Raw genomic sequence first — 19,989 nt, 5'->3', positions numbered from 1 at the left:
AGAAGTAAGATAGCTTCATGCCTGAGCTGTTAAATGAGGAAATAAATGTGTTTTACAGTACAGCTGGGATGTATAAAACCAGATCACATGCTCTATTGGGCTAAGCCATCAGAAATTTCCCTAAAATTAAAGTGATATTTATTTGTGGGGGAAAAAAACCCCACCAAACCAACCAACCAAAAAATACCCCAAAAACCAGAAACCCAAGAAAATATTTTACTTGACCAGATCATGCTGTGCAAGTATAAACAAAGAATAAACACCTCAATAATAATTTAAAATAAAAAATTATAGTTTGAAAGATTTGTCCAGTGCACTTTGTTTCTTGTACAAGAACACTTGTTTTGAATCTGTGTAAGATGTAGCATAAAGAATTACAAAGCTTAAATGAAGGGTGGCTCCGCCGCTGAAGGAGGAAGGAGGCATTGTGGTTTGAGATCAGTTATAAAATTTCTTTCATTTAATGACAGTTGTCTACTGGAGTTTGATAATAAGAAAGGAATAAGTGTATTAATGGGTTTTTTCACTGTTTAACTTAAAACTTCTGGAGCCATATGTAGATTCTCAGAGGAAAGAACAAACAAATTTAAGTAAGGCTAAATAGCAGGCATGTAGCATATTTCTTATTGAAACACATACGTTATACTTGGGGAAAAAAAAAGGTAAATTTTTAATGGCTATTGCAATCTTCTTGCTGCATGTTTTGATTTTTTTTTTCTTTTATTCTTTACTAGGTACTACTTACAGTGCTGTGGAATTCCACAGGGCTCCATTTTGTCAACCTTACTTTGCAGCTTATGCTATGGCGACATGGAAAACAAATTGCTCTGTGGAGTACAGCAGGATGGGTAGGGATGTTTTGTTCTGTGCTCTGTTACAGTAGTGCATAATATAGGGTATATGTGTTAGACATTTTCTCTGAAGTTTAATTTTGAATTTCAAGGATTTCCCACTCTCCAGTAGGAGTGTGGTGCAGACAAACATCTCTGCAGCTTCAGTGTCACCGTGGTTGTTTTGTGGGGGAATTTCCCTAAAGCGCTTAAAAGAAGCTTTCCCAGATCTGTGGGTAGGAGACTTGCTCTTACAAAGAGCACAGTATTTAGAGATGCTGTAAAGAGCCTGACAAGCTCTTCTTGTACATCTAGGAAGTTTATGGTTCTCCCACACTCATTCCCACAACATCTGTGGTCTTCTGTCCTCAGACAAGATAGGATGTTCATTATAGGCTTTCTGATATTCCAGGTTTCTGCCTGAGGGTTTTCCAATCCACTGTCTGTAAATCTTAACTTTTTATCAAGGTCACAGCTTTATTGCAGATTTTTTACAAGGCAAAAGGCATGCTGGTTCTTGTTTGAAGCCCTGTGTGGCTGTTGGTACATCTTCTAAGTCTTTGTGCCCTGCTTGTGCTTGCTGCTTAGGAACTTGACAGAAAGCTCGCCTGATAAAAGCTCTACCTCTTTATTAGCTGTGAATACTTCGGGGTCCCTTTTACCTCCATATGAACTGATCCCCAGGTGAATCCCAGATTAGGGTCTTTAGGCACGAGCTGGACCCTGAAGCTTGTCTGTGTTCACACATCTCCCTCCATTGCTATGAATTCTGTCCTAAGAAAGAAAAAAGAAACTAAGAAGTGTGTAGGAGGGCTCGAGATAAGGGTATCTGTCTGGTGTCTCTTCTTGGGAGGCTCACTAGTTAATGGAAAGTCTCAGAATTTTAAACATTTCTCTACACAAGTAGTAGGGTTCTTCTCATAGGCTTTAGGATGATGTGATGATATGAGTCTAAACAGTTATATTTTGCTTTTAAAGGATGTTGCTTATACATACTGAAATTATGAAGGTGATTCAGAAGAATGCACTCTTTAATTTAGCAGCTGTTTTTATATAGAGGAGATTTTAGAATGTTACTTAGGTGTCTGATGAATGATTTTGATAGTTTCATTTGACCTTTAAGTCAAAAAAATAATCTGGCTATTGACTTGGCTAGGCGAAGGTGCAGCTGATCTGATCATAGTGATGGCAATACTCCTGCTTTGAAGAGGAGACTGGACGAGATCATCTTCAGAGCTTCCTCTCTATGATCTACTAGGCAGGATTTATCAGAAAAATATGGGCATGCCTGGGGCCTGTATTCTGTTGAAAAAGAAAATTCCAGCCTTTACAGTGGTAGGTGGTGGTGTGTTTTACATTCAAGTTATAGCTTCACAAACAAGTTACTACATGGTAAACGAAGATACAGAGTTAGAGCACATCAAGAATCTGGTATCTGCTTGTGTACCTGGTATTACACTTCCTTTCCTTGTCTTGTGGATTAAGATACTGCAAATTCTCCCTTGGAAAACCCTGCATCCAAGAAGCTGCTATGGATTAGCTTGTGTGCTGTAAATTCCTGTCATGTTTTGTGTAGCCAGCCCCTTTGCTTTCTTTTTTTCTTTTTTCTTTTTTTTTTTCATTTATTTTTAGGAAAGAAGCAGAACTGAGAATTTCTTTGTGAGACTCGATTTGGAGATCATACTGGCCTCTACCGTCTTGTGAATTAAAATGGGCACGTTGTTGCTCTGAAGAGTATGACAAAAATTTGAAAGGATTGCATATAAAATAAATCTAACAATAGTTTCTTCTTGATTACAGAGTCCTAATACGTCTCATTGATGACTTTTTGCTGGTTACGCCACATTTAAAGCAGGCAAGAACTTTTCTAAGGTATGCTATTAAAGACATAGTCTTCAAAGTAATAAGCATTAACAACTTCTAGGTCATTCTTTTTCATCTTTATACATGCTTGTACATATAGGTGTATTTGTTTTATGGGTTAATAATCAAGGGCTTTTTTGGAGTCCTTGCTGGTAGCCTGTGCCTGGGAAGAATCCTAATAGCTACGTTCTTGATGGCCAACTAACACTATGTTGCAGCTCAGATGGTGGGGGATTCCTGCTGACGTTTAGTTAGGGACCTAGCTACTGACCTTGATGGAGCTTCTAGCAGCAGTTAGTAGTGCAGACTAACCAAAGCAGCTGACAGTTGTCTAAGACCATTTTCCCTCAATTTTTTAAGATGTCTTAGTGACATTCTTAAAATATATTTGTCAGGCAGGCATGCTGCTACCTTCTATTCCCGAGGAAAGAATGGAGCTTTTCTCTGATACAATATTGCTAAGAATTTTCTGGTCATTAATATTCTGGGGTGAGTGTTTGAAGATACTGATAGCATGGCAGCACGCAGCTCACAGAAGTTTTCAAACAGTAATTCTTTAGAGTGCTTCAGAACTACCTTTTTTTTAAAATTGGGCCCCAAAAGAGGTTCCTGGTTACCATGGATATGAATGTACAGTCAGTATCCAAGAAGAGTTCTGCTGATGCCAAAGCCAGTTTAAGGATCTAAAGGAGAGATCTTGAAGAAAAGCTTAGCATTTGCAATGCAGTCAGTTGCATCGTGCTTTTCAATAGTCAGAAAAATGCAGCTCTGTTGTGAGCCTGAAAGGTCATGGGGAAATCAATTAAGTACAGTTTGAAGTGTGAATTGTACTAATTAGTGGATAGTGTACTTTGAAGACTTCATTTGTCCTCATTTCCTTATCAGAACAGAAAGAAATTTCTAGGGATATGGAGATTTACTGGAAATGATAAGTTGAACTAAGAGGCTGGGGATGCCTCGAGCTATTAATCTCTGTAACATCTTTTCAGCATAATGTCACTTGAAGTAGCATTGCAGATACTGTCCTACTTGCCCTTTGAACTTATCTGCATCTTTATTCTGTATCAACTTCTGCACTAGCTGTGTTGATTTTCTGTAGACAAGTAGCCTCTTCTGTGCAAGTTTTCCAGAACTGCTTACAGATCCTATGAACTCTCTGCCACAAATGGAGTAGTAACGGTTTTTTCTAATGTAGTATTAGAACTGGCAGACTCAAGAAATAAATTTTGAGGAGACAGCGTTATGACTATTAGTCCCCAACAAGAAGAGCCTACCTCTTCCTCTCACTCTTTAAAAGGATGAAGTGTGCACATGAATACATTGCCAAGTAAGACAAACTGCTGCTTATCCATGAGATGACACTGCTGATCCCATGTGCAGTAGGTAATCAGCAGGCATTCTGGCAATGAAAACATCCTTAGGGAAAACTCTGTGGAGAAGGTTCAAAACTTTTCATCAGATAAATGAGGTTCCTGTTATGTGGATTCTCCTTGTTTTTATTAACTTTCAAAAGCAATAACTCTTCATCTGTGTTTTTCCAGTGATTTTGGTCTCAATGGTTTCTGTGAGTGTGGTTTATGTAGCTTGTCTGAAATGTTTCATGGCTTAAGTTCCTAACTTTTGCAGATTAATGCAAATTTTTCTCCATTATCCTCATATCCTTAAGCTTATTTATTTTATGTATTTATCTTTAATATCTTCAGTTTTGTTTATTTCTAGCTGTGTTCCTTAACCTAAAGAGTTGGCCATGATTCCCTTTATTCTTTGGTTTCTGTCCTTTGATGCAAGATCATATGAGTCTTGCAGCATGGTGGGCTTTTTTGTTTGCTTTTGCAGTGGGAGTTAGGCTAACTGTTTATATCTGTTTTAGGACTCTAGCAACAGGTATTCCTGAGTATGGCTTTTTAATAAACCCCAATAAGACAGTCGTGAATTTTCCTGTTGATGATATCCCAGGATGTTCCAAATTTAAACAGCTACCAGATTGTCGTTTGATCCCGTGGTGTGGTTTATTATTAGATATACAGACACTTGAGGTTTACTGCGATTACTCCAGGTAAATAGTTGTATACTCCAGTGTCAGCTTTACAGTATATTGTACATAGTGTGGGAAGCACAAGGGTGTCTTGTGAACGGTGTAGTTGAATTAACTGCAAAATAGATTTTACAATTCTGTTTCTTATAAAGTAATCTAAACATTCTATTCTTTTGTGGAGCCTGCTATTTTCTTCATTCCATTCTGGTGGAATGTACATACCACTAACGCCATTGAATGTGGCACAGATCACTAGTGACCAGAAGTCATATACTGTATGGTGGCTAAATGGTTCTGAGAAAGTTTATTCAATCACCTCAGTTCAGCTTCTTTCACCATTATGCACTGTATTGTACCTGATATCATATAACTACATTTATTGTTCTGAAATTGTTATTTTTTTTGTACCTTCCTAAAAGAAGCAGTAAGGATTAGATGAACAGATTGGGATTAATTTTGTATAGACTAGAGGGACTAGTAATCCTTTCAACATCAGAGGTGTTCCCTCTGGTACACTTCAGATGGTAGTGTAGGGGAGAAGTAACCCGTCTTTAAGCTAGCAGCCTTGATTGTTTACACAAAGCAGTCTGAAGTGGCATAGAACTCAGGATGGGACAATATATCCTACTGAAAAGCTCTGTAGACCCTTTACATGGTCTACTAGAGATGGCATTAGACTTTTGCTAAAGATTAACAAGAACGAACAGTTTAAACTGAAGGATAATATTGCTGTGTTATTGACCATATTTAGTATAAACAGCCCATGCATACATTTAAGTGGGAAATCAGGAGGAGGTTTTCCATCACCAGAGTGGTGAAGTTCTTCAGTAGTCTTCCAAACCAGAAAAGCTTGGTCAGTTTAGGAAAGCAATTTATATGACATGATTTTCTGTAACAACAGAGGACTAAAATCAACAGCCACAGAGATTTATTCACTAGCTGTGTTTCTAAAAGAAGCAGCTAACACTGGTGAAGGCATTGCTGCTGCTGGTCTGGGAGACACTCATCAGAATCCTGAGGGTGTTTGTTACAAGGCTGCCTTGCTTTTGATGAGCTTGACTTAAGTAACTGGAATGCTAGGGTGAACTGAGGTGGTGTCCAGCCTAAGCTCCTGCATTGCATGGATCACAGCGTATAACCTGGTTGTCACTGGAGTCATTAATAATGGCCTGGCTAGACCACGTGTTTTAGAAATATATCTAGTTTGCGTTTAAGGTTATTGGTTTGGTTCCTTTAGCAGGGTGAATTATTCAGCCCTGGGGTATTGAAGTCGTTCCTTAGCTAATAGCCTTAATGCCACAATGTCTAGTCTCTCTCTAAATTGAATTTAGTTACAGTAATCTTGTAGCTACTGGCTCATTGATTAGCAGGCAATCTCTGTAACATGAGAAGTTAAATGAGGCTTACTTTACAGAAGTTAATTTAGTCTATTAGCCCATGGAGTTTGTTTAACTACTTTTTTTTTTCTTTTTTTTCTAGTTATACCTGTACTTCCATCAGATCAAGTCTTTCCTTCAATTCAAGTAGAACAGCTGGGAAAAACATGAAATACAAATTGATTACAGTCCTGAAACTGAAATGTCATTGTTTATTTCTTGATTTACAGGTGAGAATATGGAAAGAGATGTTTGGAAATACTGTGATTAGTGATACAGAACATTAAAACAGCCTTGAGTTCTAACATAAAGAGTTGATTTTGAGAGGTAATTCATATTACTTGGAAATGTTGACATCAGCTAAAATGTGGGGTCTCATCACCTTCCAGAACTGAGCCTTCGCAACATTGTTAACTTGGGTACATAAAAGAAATCTTCAAAGTTTAGCACAAAATTTTTTTCTCTAGATCTCTAAATCATCTTATGCTCTTGAACTTGAACAAATCCTATCGTGACACTAAAATATTCCTATAGCTCTGTTTCTGTTCTGTTCTAGATCAACAGCCTTAGAACAGTTTTCATTAACATCTACAAGATATTTTTACTTCAGGCTTACAGGTAGGTCACTGTCTTCCGCAGTAACTGAATATCTCATTACTCTTTCTTGACACATGGAGGAGCTACGGATTAGGAAGAAGTGCGCCATATAAATGTGCAGTGGCAAATGTCAGTAGTAGGTCACGTTATTCTTGTTTCAACACTGTTCTTATGTAATATTATTAGATTCAGGATACAGGATTATATTGATGTGTGTGTTTAAGTGACACTTCACTAAATGGATTTTCAGTGTCTCTTGGTATTGACAGCTGACCTCAAGAAAAACAGTCTGTTTTGCTTCAGGAGGATGACGAGAAGCCTTATCACTCATTAACCAGTTAATATTTAGAACTTTGTATCTATTAAAATCATATAGAACTTTGACCTGTATAACTTTAGGTAAAGTGAGGTTTCATTCTACCAAGTTAATTGCAGTTTCTTAGCTGCTGATAACGTCTTAATTGCTCCTTAGCTGATAATACCTTGGGTTTTGTGAGCTCTTCTTGACCAGCAGAGGAAGTGAATGTTTTCAACAATGATAAGGGAAAGAAATCAAAACTGATAAGCAAGTTGGGAGAAAATACTAATCTCTGTGCATCGAAAACTTTGAATGATTGGCAGCACCAAGTAATTGTTTATTGCTTTAATGCAAAAAATGTCTAAGAGGTGCTTCCCTCTTTATAGAAATCAGGTGTTGCTCTTTTGCTAGGCTCATACTTGTTAGGAAATGACATGTTAGTTTTGTTCTTCAATTCAGCTTGGTCCACATTTACCCTGTATTGTTCTTGTGTCCAGGAAGTGTAATTGGACTTGTCTAGTACAGCACTGATGTGTCAAACTCTTAAACTTTGTGTTGTGAGTGACTTACAGTTTTTCTCTGATGTTGGACATGATTAGTTAGTTACTTCTGTTTGCTTTTATGGTAACACTCTAACAAAGGTCTTTATGTTAGGGTACCTTTAAAAAACTGTCCACCATGCTAACAGCATGTCAGGTTAATTCAGCCAGAGCTCTGTGATGCAGTGTGGTAATTATGTTTATCCTTTAAATATTTTAAAATTTCAAAATTTCTTGAAGCGATTACGCTTATGCTGTGTTAATTTAATAAACAAGTGTATACATTGTTGAGTAAGTAAAAATCAGCATTGTAGTTGTTGACTGTGTTCAGCATAAGCAGGATTATAATGCCAGAGGCTGAAGAAAAAAAAAAAAGGAGAGAGAAAAAAAAAAAGGAGAGAGAAAAAAAAAAAGCCAGCTGTTTTAAAATACGTCCAAACAGAGGAGTAAGGGAGAGTACAATACAAGTAATTTCCATAGAATTGGCTTCCAAATAGACAAAAGAGTGGGGATCCTGGTCTGTGGAACACTACGTCATTTGGAGGTCTGTTTTCCTGAATTTCTGAACAGAATTTGTTGTGGGGTTTTGTTTTTTTCTTCCTCTCACACTCTCTCATGTGGATGTTCTCTGGCTGCATGGTCCATGATACGGAATTGCTGAGGATGTGTAATTTAACTTTCCCTGCACATAAAACGGTCATTCTCAGAAGAGAATTCTATTACCAAGGCAGATGGCTTCAAGATCTTTCAGCACAAAATTTACAAACAAGCATCATATGTGTCTGATGCTCCAGGGATTTGTATATATAGGAGAGGTGTCGTATGCTAACAGTGTTGATATAGCTAAAGACTGTTGGGTGCTTTTGAATGTTGTAATAGTGCCTAAGGTATGTAATCATAGTTTCACTTGAAGTTGCAAATGACTTGTGATTAAGTAGGCTGGTTTTGTGAACAGGTTCCACGCCTGTGTTCTCCAACTTCCATTCAACCAGCAAGTTAGAAACAATCCTTATTTCTTCCTAAGGATCATCTCTGAGACTGCATCATGCTGCTATGCTATCCTGAAAGCAAAAAACACCGGTATAGTATGTTAATGGCTATGAAGTAGCATGTTTGGGTTTGGTTGTTTTTGTTTTTGTTTTGGTTTTTTTTTGGCAAATAAAACATCTTGAATGTGCAGTCAGATCGTGTAAGTTTGAGATAAAGATCAAGAATGAAAAATAGGGAGTGCATGATAGGAATCACTGTGGTTTTTTTCTTAAACTCAATTTGCTGAAGATAATAAAATGTTTCAGGTTTTAGTTTTTAGTTCTCTGCTGACATAGGAGACTTCATTGACTATATAGGTTTTTAGTAAAAAAAAAATTTTGGAGTGATTTTGTAGAAAGAGAGGAGAGGTCAGACATGCTTCTTAATGCTCATCATTTTCAGTGACATTATTTTCCTGTTCTGTCTCTAGGCGTTGCTTTAGGTAACAAAGGTGCATCTGGTGTGTTCCCTTCTGAGGCAGCAGAATGGCTCTGCTACCATGCCTTCACTGTCAAACTGTCAAACCACAAAGTTGTTTACAAATGCCTGCTTAAGCCCCTAAAAATCTGTAAGTACTCGATTATTTTTACAATTTGAAATATGGTTAATTGTAATAAAACTTGGAACCTAATGGATTTTTTTAAGTTTTCTTATCATAAAATGTTCTAAGATGTACACTAACGAGCTTTCTGATTTTAATCAAATTTACTAAGTATAAGTAGACAAAATAAAATGGTATGTTTTTCAGCACTGTGTGTTCTAGAGTCTTGTTCTTATGGGACAGTTGTTGATACTTGGCACTCAGTAAGTTTGTACAGTTTAGAAAGCTTAGTAAGATTGGGTTAATCATATAAGCATTCTCAGCAGGTTTACTAAATGAAATATGAATGCTCAGTTTTTTATTTTTAAAAATGTAGATTAACTGGCAACTAAGTTAGTTCCTCCTGCAATATAAACTCTTACCAAAAAAAGTGTCACCGGGGTCACTTTGACACAGAAGCACTTGCTGCGCTGCATGTGCTATATTGTAATAGAGTTGAGTGGTGTTGGCAAATCTTTGACTGTTATACTCGGTGAAAGAAGCTGTCTGTGTACCTGGCCTCTGGGGAGCTCTCTCTTTGACCGGTTGTGCGGTCTGTCCCCAGGCCAGCCACAGAAATAATAGCATTTTCAGTTCTAAGATATTAAAAGTGAACAGCAGTAGGTTTTTCTGAAGCGGTCAGTACTGTTGTTGAATTTAGCTACAGTGAAGGCCAGACTCAACACTGACTCGCTAATTCGTACTCTAAATGAGTCATTACTTGGGCAGTTTCATTATACAATACTGAGAAATTCTTCAGTCTGGTTCCAGAATAACCCTTATTTGATTCGAAATGTATTGCAAGCTTCCCTTGATACCTGTGCTGAGGCCTAGTGCCCCCAAAAAGAAAGTGGCTCTGCTTTGGAAGTATTTCCTCCCATATCAAAGGCTTGCAGCAACGCCTGAGTGCAGTCTGATTTTTGGTGGTGCAGTGTGAATGTATCAAAGAAGACAAACTTTTACAGGAAACAAACTGATGGTTGGGATTGCACCAGGCGTGTTCCTGACAGCAATGGACTTTCTGTATGGAGCAGAACTCCAGCAGTCTCTCCCAGAGAAGCTCCTTCTCTCAGAGTTATTCAGTGACACCAAAACCAGAGGCACCATGTCTCATCACTGCTGCTGAGAAGCCAGTTCTGTTCAGCCCTTCTAGAAGTACCAGGGGAAGCAGACCTTCCTCTGGGAAGGGAAGAGATGGCTGCTTGCTTCACTTGGCAAGGACAGAAACTGAAGAACTGAGCAGAGAATGCAGTAGTCACACCCAGTAGGATAATAGCTTCTCTGGGAGCTGTGTCACTTCTCTAAGATCCATAATAGAGCACATCCGAGTTTTCATCTCTAATGCTGAAGGTTTTGCTCTCGGCATCTTTGACTGGCAGATCACAATCCAAGCCAAAGCTCCCCCATCCTTGTCTGTGCATGCTTTGCTGTTGAATCTGATAGTATGTTCAGGGTGGAGGTGCAGCCCCAGGTGCCTTTATTATCCAGCAGAATCTCATCTTCCATGGGTGTGTGCATCTACCGTAAAAGTGGTCTCTGCTGTCCGCAAAATTACACCACCACAGATACCAGGGAAAATGGGCTGGGAAGTAGAGGTAGAATTTTTCTAGTCTGAGTAATGATTCTTGTTAGGTTCCTTCTGCTGTACCCGTACAGCCCCTTGCCTAATCACAATACTGACCTGAAACTTGGTGTGTGGTCCACGTCTAACTCTGTATGCACAGTTTCTAACCCAAGAAGGGAAAGCTGACCATCTATCAGTTGGCTTCTCTGACAGTGAGAATTGGCCTTGCAGAAATGGAATAACCTCACTTCCTAAATTCCTGGGAACTATTAATGTTGTTCTTGCTGAATATTGTGAGGGTGGAGCAGGAAAAGTCCAAAGGCAAGTAGAAAATTAGTAGTGACGTTCTCTTGAAGAGTAGTTTCCAGCTATTCTTTCATAAATCGTACCCTCTCTGAGGCAGAATCTGTTCTTCACGTCCATAAAGTCAAGACAACTTTCTCTTTTTATCTACAAGGCCCAGTTTCCTTTGGAAATATCTGAAACTTCAAGTACACTCCTGAAAGATCAAGGGTTCAGAGATTTTTGCTAAATGGCTGCCTAAACAATTAGCAGGCTGTGACTTGTTTTTACCATGAAACTTTTAAGATGGAAGATTTTGCTGTGATTAATCAACAGATCACTGGGGCCCAAATAACTTGAATGCTGTCTCTGAGAGATCTCCATTTGCTTATAGCCCCCTGAGATCTTACCTGTACTTCCACTAGCCCTGTTCCACCTGTGCTGCAAGGGTTGATACAGTACTTGGTGGAGCACTTCTGTAGTTGCTGTTTTTATGAAAAGCTCTCAAAACATCTACTAGGTAATTTGGCAGGAGGGTAGCTGTTTGGGGTCAGCTTGTCATGCAGCTTGAATGCTTACCGGTGACTAATTTTGAGAGGTGCTTTGACTGACTGCGTATTTGTTTCCCACCTGCCTTTCTCCTTCCTTTAAGAGTTGGTTGAGGTTTTAAAAATAATTTCAAACTGTTCTTGAAAAGGAACTGGGAAGGCACCAGATATTCCACCTAAGGGCTGAGCAGGAGGGAAGGTGAGGCATCAGTGTGCTGGTACTGTAAAGCTGTACAAAGGCATCTTGTGATCTGTAGTGATAAGTCATATGCATACCCTTAATGTGAACATGCATCATTATCGTCATGTCTCCAAGATCTCTGGTCAAAGATGAAGGCTATTTTTCAGTCACCTGATCGTACATGGTATTTATATTTGTATTTTCTTCCAAATTTAGTAAGATGCTAAGTCTTCCAGTCTTGTAGGAATGCACTAAAATCTATTTAAAGAGACATTGCTAGGTAGTTTTCTATTCAGTCGTATAAGTTAGTTTTGTTTGGCATGCATCAGACTTATTCCTGGGTAATGTTACTGTAATCAGAACATTATGCTGTAGGGTGGGTTACTACATAGCTGAGCGTTATATAGAGATGTCGGAGCTAATTTTAAACACCGTATTTTAAGTTTTGTCTTACTTCTGGAAATCAGGTAGCATTTGTGGGTGTCAGAGTAGCTGTGACAGGGAAGTCACTGGTTCTCAAGTGTATTCCCTGTAAAGTTAGCTCAGTATCTTTATATGGCACAGCAATCTGTAGCACAGAGATAACCAAGGCTGGTAATAGCACCTGTGTTGACTTAACTACACTTTTTGTTGTCATTTTGGAGTTTGTATCAGCTATATAAAACCTATTACCCCTGTATGATCATGTTGTTGACAGGAATTGATATAAACTTAATTTTTATTCTTGTGTCCTTGCACTTGCCTTTCCATTACTCTCCATGGGAGAGGTTTTGGGGAGGAGGTTCTTCCCTGTATTCCAAAACCTGTTAAATATCAACAGCAGGGGCTTGTCAGTACGAGTTGTCGTCATTCTTCAGAGTTAAGTATTTAAAACATAGTTACTGTTTAACATCCCTCCTATTATTACCAGTGGGGAAAGGAGCAAGAATCTTTCCTTATCATGATAAGATATCATCTTATATATTTATATATATATAAATACCTCATCTGTCTCCTTTCCAAATACAGAACAAATGTTTATTGAGCACTTCTGCCTTTCTGCACCATTGACAATTTTACCAACTCTGTTTAGGTAACGGACTTAAACTGTTGCTAGGATTCTACATGTTCTTCCTAATCTCTAAAAAGTCCTTTTTGTTGTCTATAATTCTGTTGACTATAGACTCAATGACCTTCTGTGTTTCAAAACTGTTATGTCCTCTTATAAAAATTTCATTCCTGATTTAAGAGCCTTGTTTAGTTTCCAAAATTTTCCACCTTAAGGGTGGCTTTTCAGTTAGTCTCTGTTCTCTTACAGAGAAACACAGTGGGGAGAATTGCTGTTGCCAGTGTTATAGCGAAAGGTGCATTTTCCACATGATTTTATTTTTTTTTTATCTTTTTGTATATGTCGGTTCCAAGCATAGGCTACTTTGATGTCATATCTGAAAGTAGAGGAGAAAAGAAACAGTCTGGGAATACCTTCCTGCTGTAGGTAAACGTTAGCAACCAGATAAGGACCTGTCCCTTGTCCTTAGCGTTGTTTAAAATACGGTCTTTCAAAGTAACTATGGCTTGACAGAAGGCCTTTTTTGGTGGATCTAGTTATTGAATAAATGGTCTTATACTTTTCAAAAAAATTTTAAAATTCTTAAACCCAAACAAAGAAGTGTTACAAGGACATAATAGGACGAATTTGCTCCTTGGTTTTCTTAGTTTGTTAGTATTTTAACATATGATTTTTAACCTTTTTATTTATTAGACTGATTTAAGGGCCAAAGAATAGTAGCATATTTTATTATAGCTTTTTTAATCTCCATATTCCAGGTGTTCCAACTTTTTAATTGGATTCAGCTAGTATTGATTTCATTACTTTATTAGCATTTTCCCTAAAACAGAATAGTTAGTTACTTGCAGTAGTAATGAATTGTTTCTCATATTTTGGTAGGTAAGATGCAGCTATTCAGGAAGATCCCCAAGGATACTATGGCACTACTGAAGACAGTGACAGAACCGTCTCTTTGTCAAGATTTCAAAGCTATCCTGGACTGACTGATTGAAGTTTATTTCATAATTTTTCCAGGTTTGAAAATAAATGCTATGTCTTTAGATGACTTTTCTCTGTAGTTTATTTTGGTAGAGTCGACCGAAAACAACTTCACTCTGAAGTTTTCCGTGTTTGTTTCTCAGATACTACACAAGGACTTAAAAAGAGCAGACAATTTTGTTAATACCTTCTTGTTGGTGTTTGCCTTTAAATTCACAAGCTATTCGAAGTAATCGACTTGGTTTCGTTCAGTAATTCCCATCTTTTTGATGAAGGCATCATTAAGCTATGTTCTGTATGAACAGATCTACTTCCTTGTTTCTGTGTGTTGTTTCAGAAGAACTGTTCTTTGCTTCTCTGTGCTGCAGACTATTTTATAATAAATTGTCTGGTTAATTGCAATAACACATACTTGTCTCCAATACCTTTATTTTATAGTAATCTTTAACATCCTGCCCAGCTGGGTTATGTCCTGAAAATCAGTTACCTGCACAGGGCAAGTGCATTTCATGGCACTATCTAGCAAGACGTACAGGTCAGATATTTTATGCTTTGGAGAACACAATTAATATATGCCAAAATTTAAGCATCAAAGCTGGTTATGTTTAGTGTATGTTTCATATATTTTGAATACTTGGTGATATTTTCAATACAGTGATGTACAGAACGATGGTGGTGCTTTTATACCTACAAAACAAAAGTTCTTGATTAGATAATATCCCGAGTAGATGACTCTTCTGTTTGTATTTCCTGTTTTTTATTTAGGTTTATCTTTGGCACTGTAATGTTACTGAAGTACTGTCTAGCCCTGGTGTTGGTGTGTTGTGCACAGCTGAATTTTGCCCTGTGGGTGCTCTAATAAACCTGCCCGTATGTTGGGGTTTTTTTCTCTTCCAGGCTTGTGTGTTGAATTTGCATTGCTCTAATGTAGACCTATTTTATTAGGATTTTTCTGTCTCTATTATAGGCTAAATAGCAGCTGCTGGGAGGTTTTGTCAAAGCGGATGGAGGATATCTTGCTGGAGTGAAACACTGTACGCAGTGTTACTCAGTAGATGTTTTCAAAGGATTGACAGACCACCACCACACAGGGATTGGTAACACAGCTCCTAGAAGCCAATTTGCCGTATTGCAGTCTTTCCATTAACATCATAACTCAGTTCAAACTGTCAAAATGTACAGAGTGTCAGTCATACAGCTGTGGTTTTTTTTTTTTTTCTTTCTATGAAGTGGCACTGTTAAAAATAAAATTAAAAAAAGCCATAGAATAACTGCTCCTATGAGAGTAGAGAGCAGATGAAGAACAGCACAGTTGCTCCCCGGCCAGCAGCTCAAACATTTAAACCCCCCCATCCTCCACAATGTTCTGCAGTGATACTGGCGTGAGGGAACACTATCATGGATAACGTCACATAAGAGATGCCTGGCGGTGCAGGAAGCTTTATTTTTTTGGATCATGTGGCAGGAGGAGGCAGTGAGGTGCTCCAGCGAGGGCCTCTGCAGGGACGAGACTTGAGCACTTGGAGAATTTCCTACACTTCGGCTGGAGCTGTTCCTACCTGTGGCCGTTCCCCCTTTACATTCAGCTGTGCATTCCTTCCTTCCTGCTTCTCTTCCCCTCTCCTGCTGTAGTAGGTGTGGGTGACACAAATTTTGACTCTTCACCGCTTACTGCACAGGCCCTGTGCATTTTGTGTGTCATGTTGAAGAAGCACCATGTGCTGGTGGGCAGCAGCAGGGGTGAACGCATGCTCGCTTTGTCCTGGTCGCTGTGTTCTGCATGAACCTTCAGAGCAGGTTGAAGCAGAGGAGCCCAATCATTTCCTGAGAGCTAACGAGCATGCCTGTTTTGAAGGAACGGTCTGGAATAGGGGTTGGGCAGCCTGAAAGGATACCTCATGAGCCGGGATCCTACAGCACAAATCCATACAGGGAGGATGGGGCCCTGGGAAGAGCAGGGAGCCTTTCTGCAGTGAACAGCTGTGCCAAGGCAAACTTGCAAGGTGTTCAAAAGAGTGTCCTGGATAAGTGGGGTAGATAACTGGAGCAAGACCTGTGCTGAATTGGTCAGTGTTTCAGAAAGCATTGCAGATACATGGGCTTAGGAGGACTAGAAGAAAGCCTTTCTGCTCCCATCCAGGAACAAGGTAGTTATGGATATGTTTGCTTCTAAGCATTTGAACTTAGATTTTTCCATGTGAGCCAAAACATGTTTTATTTTATAACTTTTAACATTAAAGACAGAAGTTTTTAATGTCATTCAGCATGTTCCCTTCTAGAAAAGGATGGGGCTGTTTCCACCTTAAGGCTTAGAACAACGGGTCTTATTTCCAGCATCGTCACTGCTTTATGTGGCTTCCACAGGATGCTGTAACATGGAGAATGGAGGGAGTGTAAACTTCACTGATAGCTTGGGTTAGCCCATTTTTGCTCTGTATCACAATGGATACTGTGATAATATAAACTGCCAATGTGGTCTCAGTTGAAGGTGTAATTTTATAAAAATGCATAAAGTGTAATGCTTGCAATTCTCTGAGCCAATGTTTGCCTTTCCTGTTAACTACTTGCTGAGTCATCAGTTTTAAACAGTAACCTGTTTCTGAAAGCTATTTGTAAACAGATGCAAATACAATGCAGAAATCACAAGAGAAGACATTTTAAAATATCTCCCATTCAAGAAGGCAAGTGAAAATAAGGCTGGAACTAGTATGTGTGTTAGCAAACAGAGAATTTGGAAATTTAAAGAGCTGGCAGTCTGTACCGGAAACTTGGACTTGCTGCTGCGGCTTACGACGATTGGAAAAAAATGCTGTGAGCATATATGTAAGGAATAGATTAACCATAGCAATGGCATAGATTTAATGCTCTAAAATGAGATGTTTATACTGTTGGGAAGGTAGCAATATTCCATAAAGCTACTTCTGTACGGAACTGTTTTAAAAGAAATAGTACAATATATTATGGTGGTAAAATATTTGCTACTTGATTGGTAGCAGGGTAGTACGTTAAACAGCAACTGCTGGCAGGAAACGTTAGGGTGGATTGAGGAACTTGAATCTGGAAATAATAAAAGAATTAGCTTAGGAGCATTCTGAACCCATAATGTGGATTTTCAAAAATCAGTGGAAAGCTGGGAAAATTGCAAAAGACTGGGGGTTGGGGGGAAGGTTAAGATTGTCTCAGTATTTAGAAGGTAAGTAGAGAGATTGAGAGCTAAGCTGCTCAATGTAACTACACCGTGCAACCTGTGTTGCAAGTTTTGCAAACCACTGTGCAAGTGAGCTTGCTGGAGGCTTTATGTGGGGAGAAAGAGTGATAGGGCTGAAAATTATTTTTTAGTGTCTCTGTGCAGGGTCGGAAGAGAGCAATTTGACAGAAGCCCCTCTAGAGGAAATCGTAGCATCTGGATGCATCCATCAAAGACATCCTTCTCCCCACTGCTTCCTTTTGGCGGGGGATTATGGACTGTGAATCTCAATTTGAGGTAGGTATCAAATTTTGCAATGTGGGGAACTGCCTGTGTTCCAGAAGGAATATGCTCTTCTCTCTGCAGCTTTTCTCTGTTTTTATTGTTTTGTGATAATTTGGATGCTTCCTTATTTATAGTGCTGTTGCAATGCTCCTTCTGAGGCTTTTTCCTTTAATAGGTACTTGAGCTTCTTGTCTTAGGGCTATCGATTCTGTTTAAGGCTGAACATCACCATGCCTGTGTCTGTGTCCTCTACAGACTTACCCCCAAAGAATCCAGGCTGTTCTTACAGCCTCGACAATTCCAGAAAAGTCTTGTCCGTCAGAATGGTATGAGTTCACAGCAGAGTATTATAGCAAAGAAGATCTCATGGGATATGCAGATAAAAGACTGGGAGGAGAGGGAGCTGAAGTAGAAAGTGCTTAGTATGTAAGACTTCGACACAGATTCAGTTTCATGTTTGCAAGCACATGCTTACTCAAGTAACAAAGTCAGTCATGCTATTCAAGAGAAAAAAGTACCTATAAGATGCTGTGCTTCATATGAATAGGAAGGGAAAGATTGCAACACTAATTTTACTGGAATAAGGCTACAGTTCTGGCACAGGAATTTTAGTAGAGGTCACAACAGAAATGCACTGAGAACAGAAAAGCAATATTCCTGCAAGAGTTGCTCAACACATTTTCTACATGCCTACTTCAGCTAAACAGTAACTTCAGCTAGTGCATTTCCCTGCTGTGAGTTGTAGTTGCTGGAGCTGAAAATTGTCTTTGCCGAGTCCCATCCCAGACTGAACTGCGTGTCTGACGACCCACAAAGTCTCCCTTCTGGTGGATGGGAAGGGGCAGCTCAAAGTCAAGAAGTCTGTGTCTGCCATGACAGTAACTCAAGATAGATTTATAGACTTGAGAGTCTTGTATATGTAGTTTAATTCTTTTCTCAGCTTGTGTCTGTATTAGTTGGATGTATTTTTCTTTAAGAACAGATCTCTGGCCAAGTACTTAAACCTGCTGCATATACTCTGCATATATGATTTTAATGAACACCTAGCTGTCTGTAGTCAGAGACATGAATATAGAGTGTACACTTTGGTTAATTAAAAATTCTTATTTACGTATTTACAGCTTTTATATGAATATATGCTAAAAATTATAATTATATTGGGTTTTTTGATTATTCGGTTTTTTTGGAAGCCTTTTTTACTCATAACCTTTCAAGTCTAATTTGCAACAGGCAGAGTGGCAATTTAAGTCTTCCCTGTCATTGTCAAGAGCCTTTACAGAGCACAGCTGCAGAACATCTTGTGATATTTCTGCTAACAGAAGCTGTGTTTCCATGCTGGGGTATCTGCTCCTCTATTGACTTGGAAGGGCTGTGGCTGTTGGTAGGCTACCATGCGGAATTGCTGGACATCATCACGCAGACCATTGGGCAAGCCCATGGCTCTCAGAAATAAAAACACGCGGAGCCCAGGCACTTAACTGTTTTGCAAGTGATACTACACATCCCACATAGTGGAATGGCCAGGAGGGTCTGGACTGGCAAACTGCTGTGCACACAGACAGTTTTCCAGTGCATTTCCTTCCAGCAGGCAGAGGCGCAGTGTGCTTTTGATCTTCTGGTGGATCTGGTGTGGCAGACTGGATGCTGCTGTTTCTAGTACTGTCACTGCTCCAGGAGACTCTTACTGTCCAGGCTAGTTGCAGGACAGGAGGTTGCAGCAGCAGCTGTGTGAGGGGGATACTAAATCTAAAAAAGAAAAATCTAAAAAAAACCCCAAATCTCTTTTTCTTTACCCTGCTCTTTCCTTAAGCAGCAAGATAAAAATCATCCCCTCCTCCCTCCCAGGCTTGTAGTTCCCCTTGTGCCCCTTTCAAGGAGTCAGGTAACTGCCTTTGCTCTGCAGGGTTTGAGTTGGTTTCATTCACCTTCACCGTGTGGCCAAATTCCTGTTACCCATTATGAAGCCCTACTAGTGTGTAGCCTATCACAAGGCTCAATACTGAAATTGCCTCCATTTTCCTTAATCTTCCTCTCCTTTCCTTGACTCTCTTAATTACTCAGCCTAAAGGTTATGTCACAGCTTATCCTCACATATTTTCCCTATATTTTTTCAGAGGCTGCTGGTTGCTCTAGTATGTCAGCAAAAGGAATCCTCATCTCCCATCACTGCAGTGGCCAGGGTCTGCAGGCAAGTACATAAAAACCTGTTTTTAAGTAAAGATTAACTTCATTGTCCTGTCCTGTGAGGTTGCAGCTCACTGAGAGGCTTCCATGCATCTGCACTTCTATTACAGTATTCAGTTACTGGGTTCAGTATGAGAAATTAAGGGGAAAAAGTTGGGGACATATGTTTTCACCGCATTTTCCACTACAATAAATTCTGGAATCTGCTAGGGTAAGAGATTTGTGCAAAATTAATTACTCAGATTTACTTAATGTACATTCTTTTAACTGCTGATGCTTTATTTTTGCTCTTTGCAGTGTTTGAGAATATGAAATAATCACAGAATAACTGCTAACTGCTATTTAAATGTTACAAAAAGTAGAGTGCAGTGGACAAGAGGAGTCCTTACTCTTCAAGAGCTTCCATTCTACATCTCTCAGAGGGCAGGGTCAGTGAATGAAAATATAGGTGCTTGCGTTCCAATTTTTATGTTGCTGATCCTTAGGAACAAACTGGTTTTTTAGAAGAGAAGTGAAAGAAGACAGGGCACTTGCAATAATTAGCAGGCTTTCCAAGTTCAAAGTCTGGCTGGAGAGAGACATGAA

The 19,989-nt window shown here is 39.1% G+C and overlaps 1 protein-coding gene across 4 annotated transcripts in view; it reads left to right on the top strand.

The window, feature by feature from the left end:
* Positions 1-14,440, top strand: part of TERT (telomerase reverse transcriptase) — a 34,381-nt gene extending 19,941 nt beyond the window's left edge. For 3 of the 4 annotated variants that reach the window (XM_052788395.1, XM_052788397.1, XM_052788394.1), the window contains exons 9-16: positions 735-848; positions 2,631-2,702; positions 4,564-4,749; positions 6,208-6,334; positions 6,661-6,722; positions 8,494-8,618; positions 8,998-9,135; positions 13,650-14,440. In XM_052788395.1, the coding sequence (XP_052644355.1) occupies positions 735-848; positions 2,631-2,702; positions 4,564-4,749; positions 6,208-6,334; positions 6,661-6,722; positions 8,494-8,618; positions 8,998-9,135; positions 13,650-13,753 (928 nt within the window). In that variant the 3' untranslated portion in view covers positions 13,754-14,440. The remainder of the gene's footprint in view (positions 1-734; positions 849-2,630; positions 2,703-4,563; positions 4,750-6,207; positions 6,335-6,660; positions 6,723-8,493; positions 8,619-8,997; positions 9,136-13,649) is intronic. The other variant, XM_052788398.1, reaches the window with a different exon arrangement.
* Positions 14,441-19,989: the final 5,549 nt, after the last annotated feature.

Source organism: Harpia harpyja, chromosome 5, assembly GCF_026419915.1.
Source record: "Harpia harpyja isolate bHarHar1 chromosome 5, bHarHar1 primary haplotype, whole genome shotgun sequence".
Lineage (NCBI taxonomy): Eukaryota > Metazoa > Chordata > Aves > Accipitriformes > Accipitridae > Harpia > Harpia harpyja.
The sequence above is the reverse complement of the archived record's forward strand: the minus strand, read 5'-3'. Positions and strand labels throughout refer to the sequence as shown.